The sequence below is a fragment of the Pinus tabuliformis genome, chromosome 5_1 (assembly GCF_031772625.1).
Source record: "Pinus tabuliformis cultivar Carrire ecotype Pingquan chromosome 5_1, CPIR1, whole genome shotgun sequence".
In the NCBI taxonomy this organism is placed as follows: domain Eukaryota; kingdom Viridiplantae; phylum Streptophyta; class Pinopsida; order Pinales; family Pinaceae; genus Pinus; species Pinus tabuliformis.
The window spans coordinates 630,265,263-630,273,931 of NC_142305.1; the positions used below are offsets into that span (position 1 = coordinate 630,265,263).

The 8,669-nt window shown below is 37.3% G+C and overlaps 1 protein-coding gene across 2 annotated transcripts in view; it reads right to left on the reverse strand.

The window, feature by feature from the left end:
- The window catches only part of LOC149166529 (magnesium transporter MRS2-3-like), a 175,727-nt gene extending 174,545 nt beyond the window's left edge, over positions 1-1,182 (reverse strand). The window contains exon 1 of one of the 2 annotated variants that reach the window (XM_089432655.1): positions 598-1,182. In XM_089432655.1, the coding sequence (XP_089288781.1) occupies positions 598-987 (390 nt within the window). In that variant the 5' untranslated portion in view covers positions 988-1,182. The remainder of the gene's footprint in view (positions 1-597) is intronic. The other variant, XM_089432654.1, reaches the window with a different exon arrangement.
- Between the last annotated feature and the right edge of the window lie 7,487 nt (positions 1,183-8,669).

The following is an 8,669-nucleotide window of genomic DNA, read 5'->3' on the forward strand; positions in this document are numbered from 1 at the left end:
ATCTTTACAATAAAAAGAAAATAAACCAGCACTACGGCAGCCCAACTCTTAAAGAAAATTAGTCAAACAACCCTAGAGGGAGAAATAACCAAAATACACTAGAAAGAGAAAGAAACCCATGAACAAAAGAGATGAATAAAAGCCACTTTATTGGAAGAAGAATAAAAAAAAATGATGTGAAACTATGGGGATAAAAACTGCTTCATGGGCTGTTGTCACACCGTTGCACATATCATTCTTCCATCCAACAATGAGACTGGGTCATACACATATGTAACTCAAGAAACAGGGCTCTAAAAGAGGGATTATAAACCCCTAACCAGAAGCAAGCCCTAGGTTTGATTTATCAGCCTTGTTGTCTAAACATCTCCTCTATGATACCATGACTTTCACCAATTCACCTTGTCCTTGTCGATTCATTTCAAAGCACAAATAACATGTATCTAGCAGACATCATTTTCAGATGTCTGAGAATCTAAGAGATGTTCATACCACTGTGGGATTTGGACACCTTTACTAGTGTGAAGTTCAATTATGCAATAAAGCAATAAAAACTCCACCAAATTGGCAAATAGAAATATCAGTATATCATAATACCTGTTGGACGGGCACATGAAGTCTACGCTGGAGGTCGTCAATGAAGGGAACCACAGCAGGATCTCTTGAATTGAGCAAAAGGACCTCCTGGGCGGTGATGATTGCCTTGATGTGCTCCAAATTGATCACAATGGCTCGCTCTCGTCCAAGTATGGTGAAAGGATAAGACAGCAGAGGGTCCAGAATGCGAAGGTCCCGGGCCGGGAGGCCCGTGCGCCGCATAATCGCATGTTTCCCAGCCTCCACGACCTGCGCCTGCCCGGAGGCGTCCAGCAGCAACCACGCCCTCACACCCATCCCTTTCTTTCTCAGCCCCGTGCCAATTCTTGGCCCCTCCTCTGCATCGTCTCCGCCATTAATGCCGGGCTTGGTGATCGTCCTCGGCCACATTGTTGGCCTCTGTGTGGATGATCCGAACGTTTGAGACTCGGAGAGCTTTGAATGAATTCTTGCAGTAGAGAGGCATAGGAGGCTTGCTTGGGGATCTGTCCATTATATATGACAGTTTAAAAAAAAAACCAGAAAAAAAATATCATAAAGAAGATTTTTGTGGACGTACAACAAATGATTCGTGTGACTATCGATCATTGATGGCCCCTGTTGCACGGGATTGGAAAAAGGGCCTTTTGAAGCATTAAATAAAATATTTATAAAAGGCAGAAGGAAATTATAATTTTGTTTTCAAGTAATGCTTTGTGATTGTACTTTTCAATTTATGAAACTGTAATCATAGCGTGGTGAAACGCTGGAAACGAGAAATATTGAAAAGTGAGGTGTTTTACTTCATGTTTATCTTATTTTCTAAAATATGCGTCAAAAATATTTAATTGGAAGTTTTTGTTAGATTCTTGACAAATTAGATTGGAAAATTCTCTCATATATATAACAGATAGGTTGTGGCTTTTTAATAATTTAAATAACTCTTAAATAAGTGACGAACACAATTTTAATTGTTACCATTATATTTTTAAATCAATTAATTATTCAAACTCTTTACCTACCTCCTATTTAATTTCCATATTTGACTCGTGAGTGTCCTTATGGCACTTCAAAAATATGTCCAATGGTTTGTCTTCCTTTGGCACATTCATCACACTCGCCATGTGCACTCCCCGCCATGCACCCACTGGTATCATATGTCCTCGTGTATCTTCCTCCATGTCGTGCACATCTTATCTTCTTACCTAAATTTTGCAATGTGCCTTCTTTGTGTCGCATTCATCCTTTCGCACATGTGCTTCCATCTATAATGATTTATTTATTCTACACAATTGATATGGTTGTGCTTTCCTTCATCGTGCTTGCATGCCACACTCTTGAATGTAGTCTTTGCATGGATGAGCCTACATCAACTTTCCCCTGAAACTAAAGCAAAATGCATCCTCACAAAAATCTACTTCTACAACATTCATTCCCTTGTGATGTTTTTAGTACTCAATTTTTACAAACCAAGTATTATCCTTGTATAGCTTTTTGTTCCATTTCATTGAACATTACATGAATTAAGCATTATGTGTCTTCGTTACTTTCTTGTTTGGGATTCTCTACATTATTTTTATCTTTTTCCTTGGCATTTACTTGTTTAGCAATCCACCAATGTGTTTTGTTCATCTATACCATCTTCTATGGTGATGTCTCCTTCTACAAGCACAACCCTATGATGTTAAATACGGGTTGTATATCAAACTCCTCTAACAACTCCACTTCATACACATTGTCACCAAACAACTTCTCACTTGTATGGCCTTCTTCACATTTGGCATCTATATGTATGTAGTATAACTCTCTTTACTTAAATACACCGCAATGAAGTTTTCAAATTCAAATTATTTAAATCTTCAGTATGCATCTATGTGTTGCTTATACAATGCATATTTATCCTTTGTTTTATATTTTCCTTGCACAAACCCTGCTTGATTTTCTCTACAAATGTTTCCACGTCACTTCACCTCATCATGTAGATTGATAGATAATCAACCTACGTATAGTGTTGTTATATGCAAACTCAATATGTTGTTGTTATATGTCAACTCAATGTGTGACAAAAATTAATCACACTACTTTGTCATCTCTAGCTCAAAATCTAATAAGTTTTACAAGCCTTTGATTCACTTTCCATCTATCCATCCATTTGAGGGTGATATGCCAAATCACATTGCAACTTTGTTTTCATCCTCTTCCTCAACATGCTCTAATGACTAAGAAGTCATTTGTCTCTATCTAATGTGATTGCCTTTAACAATCCATGAAGTCACATTATCTTCTTGAAGAAAAGTTTCACATAATAAATTGTGCCATATCCTCCTTATAATACAAGAAATGTGACATTCTTGAAAATGAAAAAAAAAAACACTTATTGGCCTTTTTAATTTTTTGCATTGTGCCACAAATCTATTCACATCCATCGTCCTACTCGACCAATAATATCTCTCCTCCAAGAAAGCCTACATTTTATTATGCTCAAAATGTCCCTCTAAGTTGTCGCAATGCAACTATCTTATCAAATTTGTGTGCATCGGCCCTTCAAAAACACACACTAGTTTTATTTTGGACACATACCCATCACAAAAAAGGAGTAATATAATAGCGTTTTTCAATCCTACATTGATGGTTTCCTACACATCTTCATGTCCCATCCAAAAGAGCCTTGATTGACTATTCCAATCTTCATCGATACCAACATCGTTGTTATCTTGCCTAGGACATTTGATACCTTACTCTCCATCCAAAAACATGTGTGTCAACACAAATGTTCAACTCTAGAGAAATCCACCCATCTCAAACATCATTAGTTTCATTTTGATTAATTGTTGATAAACTTTAGCATGCTTAATGGTCATGTCAATCATAGATCGAAGAGATTCATTTAAGCTATCATTGGAGGCCAGCATGTCATTATGCTCAAATAAGGTGATTATGATTTGTGGTTCAACCTTGGCTACTACTTGAATTTCTTAAATTATCTATCTTATTTTGATGTGATTCTTGGTTGAGTGTTTTTCACTCATCTTCCCTTTTGTAACCTTCTTATGTCAAAATCAACAACCTTAAGTAGCTAATATTTTGATTTATAGAGCTTTGAATTCAAATCGATGAGTTGAACAATGTATTTTTCAATTTCTTGTCTCTCTTGCTTGATTTTTTTTTTTTTTTGCAATTTTCAAGTCATCCTTTGATGCCCACATTTCCCTAGTCATCTTGTAGGGGTGTTTTTCCTTCTATATCCAAGTCTCTTACAATTGTGGGTCATGTTCTTTTGTTGAACAAACTTGTATTAGTATTTGGTTGGATTTTCTACAAATTTCTTATTACATCAACGAGGTTCCTAGTTGTATCAATGTTGTCAGAAATGCCATGTGGGTGAGTTCCACTACATTGTTAACTTGTTGTTCACATCCTCAAATTTGTTGATCTTCATGCTTGATCTCACCTTATATTTTTTACTAGTGCTTTATTTAGTACCTATCATGAGGCTAAGAAGTTCATGCGCGTGCTTTGCTAAAATAGTTTGTTGTTGTTACAATTAGCATATAAGCAATCATCCTCATTATAAAATTGAGACTCATTAACAATTTTTAGGGTTGTGATGGTTGTCCCTATCACTCTTATCTATGGGTCTCTATCACTTTTATCTATGGGTTGAAATCCAAGCTCTCAACGTAAGATTTCGTGAATAATGACTCACACTATTGGCATAACTAATATAGCAATAGGAAAATGGATCCATCTAAATAGTGTAAGAAGACAATGTATGAGATGTGAATATTACAAACTGGATGTAAAAGGAGTATATAATAAATATACAAGATACAATAATCATCTAAAATAAATTATCTCAGGGTAAACTCTTAAGATGGAGTACATTATGAGGATTAGGGAGAAGTACCCCTTAGGTCCCCACAAGTAGACATGCCCACTTTCCTAAACATTATTTGACAATGTAAGACCCCTACCATAGTTTTTCAAACTTTCCTTGACTTAAGATGTCATGTGTTTGGTCCTGCACAAGAACTAGATCCACTTCATGGAAGATACAAATGTGAACCTTTCACTCATACTAAGATTTAGATCACTTCATGGTTGCTTAATTGGTTGTCAAACCAATACAACATTCTTCATTAGTGCATACCAAATTGAATAGTATTTGCTCTAAAGGAGTGTTATGAGGTAGGATTTTGATAATTAAATGGAGGGAGGGGTTTTGATACTCAAATATTCAAACAATATCTTCACCACAGATGAAATGAAAGGGTACGAATCTAGCAAAAATCTTAGTGGATGTCTCATAGCACCACAAGTGATCTAGCGGATCAGTAAAGTGCTCAAAATTTTCAAAAGTGCTCAAAACCTATACCAGAGCGTAGATCTCGACGACCTGAATCTAACGCAACTTGAATCACTCAAAACCAATATTGTATGCTCCCAATATTGTGTTCTGGTCGATTTCCCAAACATGTAAAAAATTTGCAGATTGGTTGCAGGATTGTTGACAAGACAGTCTGTACGCCGACTGTAAAATTTGGGCCAATGATAGGTTGACAAGTGTCCTATGTTGATTGGTTCGAATTTGGGTGATTTTTATTGGTGGTTGAGTTTTTTGTGTTGGACCAATGGGGGAATGTCACATGGCCCAATCATGGGCTACCACATGGCACCCTAGGGGTACATTAAAATTTTGGTTATTGGCCAAATTTCCTCCAGGGGATTCAAACACACAACCTACAGACTAGCAGCAAGGCGCCTTACCACCACGCCACCAAGTGAATGCCAACATATAATGCGGCAAAATTTTATTTAAATTTAATGTGTTTTGATATTGGGGGATGGGGTCAGGGTTAAGCCCTGGCCCCTTGTCACCCCACGTCCACAGGACCGCAGGCAGGTGAGCCAAGGGCATGGGCTTAGCCCTGACCCACGATTCTAGCACCAACAGTTACAAGTCATGGGATCGCAACCATAACAAGGACTGCCAATAGGTAGAGGGGCGGAAACATGGGGACCATCCCCGAAGGATATGGAACCCCATATAACCACTTGCCAATGCGGAAGTGTTAAAACAATGCGGGTGGAGTTTTGGGGAGCAACCTCGATGACATGCTGCCATATAACCACATGCCACCACCGCAGAGCGCTTAGTGCAGATTTTGCAGCAGGCACATAAATTTTGGGATAAGCCTTGGTTTTATGGGCTCTGACGGTTCCAAATGACCATGACCCAAACGTTGAGGGGCCTATGCCGACGGTGGTGAGCAGTTAACCCCAACCCCAAGCACATGACCGTATGACCCAAATTTTCCACTCACAGGGGTCATTGAGAAATTAAACCAAGCGGCATTTTGCACCTAGTTCAGTGTGAATCTCGTCAGCATCGGGCAAAATTGTCATTCGGCGCGCCCGGAAAAGGTGGATTCATAAGATGGATAGCAGTCCAGTCCATTTTGTAGAGGATTTAGCAGGGAAAACTTTGGGAGACCATAACTTCTTTAGTTTTTGGCTAAATTGAGCCCAACAAAAGCCCAACTAAGGATTTTTGAATGTTCTGAAGCCAATAGAGACATAATATTTACATTCTAAGCACTATAAATCCATGTAAACACAAATTTGAGCACTTAATGAAAGAGGCCCAACATTGGAAGCTAGACCAGGAGATGTAGCCCAAGAAAGGGGTGAAATCTTTTATCATTTTTGTTGTTATGTGTTTCTGATATGGTATATTGTCTCTATTATTGTTGTTAACTAAGTTTAAAAATCATAATTTTATGTGTTTTGCAAAGTGATCCATTGCCTAGAATACATAAAATTTTACTTGCAATTTTTACATCACCTTCAAGTTTACAATTGCAGATCATTTTGGTATTAGAGCCAGATTATTGTGAAGGTTTGATTTTGCTTGCAAGTGTTTCTAATGCTTACAAAGTTGAAGCTTAAAAGAGGAGAAGGATAACTTGTGGAGCCAAGGCCTCACATTTTTCCAAGGAGAACACATACACCTCAAGCTTCAATAGTCATGGCACATGAAGAAGGTCCTGAAAGGATGTCTGAAGATGAAAGAACTTTCAGAAAAGCTTTCTTTGAGATGTTTGAAATGGTAAAAGTTCTTTATGAGGAGATGAACTCAAGGTTGTATGGAGAGAGCTCAAAACCTCTAAAAGGAGATGGAGGAAAAGGAGACAAACCTCCAAAAGGGAATGGAGGAAATTGTGACAAGCCACCACCTTCACCTCCATCCTCATCCTCTTCTTTATCCTCATATTCTACTTCTTCTACCCTTTCACAAACACCTCCAGATTCTCCAAAGGGACATGGTAAATCTCCTTTTCTAAAGCTTGATATAAAATTTGAATTGCCTATGTACAATGGAGAGGTAAATACTGAGAAATTGGATGATTGGGTTCGTTAGATTGAAATGTATTGCATGATACAAAGAATCAAGGATGATGAGAGAAAATCCCAGCTTGCTTCTCTTAGGTTGGAAGGTGCAACACTTATTTGGTGGGAAGCCAAAACTCAAGAGGACATGAAGAAACATGGTAAGGGTTTATCCTCTTGGAATGATTTTGTTGTTGCAATAAGAAGACAATTTTATCCATTAACATACATGCAAAAAGCTATAATGGATTGGAAAAAATTTAGGCAAGCTAAGGGACAAAATGTGCAAATCTATACTCAAGAATTTAGGAAAAGGCTTTGATTTTGGGTATAGATTTTTCCTCCCAAGATACTCTATTGAAATACATTAGAGGATTGCATAGTTACTTGAGACACACAATTCTCATGTTTAACCCTACAAAACTAGATGAAGTTTGTGTATAAACAACTCATTTAGAGGCAAGAGAGAAGAATTTTTCTGAAGAAACTAGTGAGAAGTCATTTAAGTCTCGAGACAAAGGAAAAGGGAAGCTCAAAAGGCAAGGATAAAAAGAATGCTTTAGTCAAAAAGGAGGGAAAAAACCCACATGTAAACATTGTTCAAAAGAAGGCCATGATGAAGATCACTATTGGAATCTTCATCCTGAGATGAGACCCAAAAAGTTTATTAACAAGGAGAAAGAAAAGATTGTTGCAACTACACTACAAGATCTAGGATCTAGAGAGATGAAACAAAAATCATAGCCATGGGATTGAAAGGTAAGGATTTTATTACAAGTACTAGCTCTTCTAGTAAACCCATTGAAACTCAAAATGAAAGAGAAAGAATAGAGTTGTTCCATATTAGAGTCATCATAAAACATAACAAAGTAGATACTTTGTTTGATAGTGGTTCACAAGAAAACTTCATTTTAGAAGACATTGTCAAGAAACTAAATTTGGAAACCATTCCTCGTCTTAAACCTTATCCTTTGGGTTGGGTATGTGACAATGCCAAGTTGCAAGTGACAAGAAAATGCATACTTAGATTTGTCATCACTGCAAATTTTATTGATGAGGTAGAACTTGATGTGGTGTCACTTGAGATTTGTGGGATTGTTTTGGGAAGCCCATACTTATATGATAGGAAAGTCATCTTTCATCACCATGAGAACAAGTATCATTTGTTTAAAGATGGGATTGAGTACATTATTAGAGCACATAGCAAGGAGTTGAATTTATCACTTGCGAATGTTGGATAAATGAAGAGGTTTGTTAATGCTAGTCAAAATTTTGCATTATTGATGATTAAAGATAAATATTTTGATGAATCTGAAGTCTTCCAAGAATGTGATGCAACATTAAATTCTGATTTAGTTGAAGTTGTTAACACATATGATAAGATGTTTTAGGAATCTAATGCGTTGCCTCCCAATAGAGGAAAACAACATGAAGTTCATTTGTAGCAGGATGCATCACTTTTCAGCATTGGTTTGAATAAGATGCTAGTGTTATAGAATGCAGGAATCAAGAAGCAGATGCAAGAGCTACTTAACAAAGGGAACATTAGTTCTAATACATCTTCTTGTGGGTCTCCTAGTGTTTTGTCTTTGAAGGAGGATGGTGCATGGCGATGGCGTTCACATTTGGTGAAGAGTTGAGCCAAAAACAAGGCTAGACATGATAAGTTGCATGTTGACCACAGTTTTCAGGTTGGAGATGAA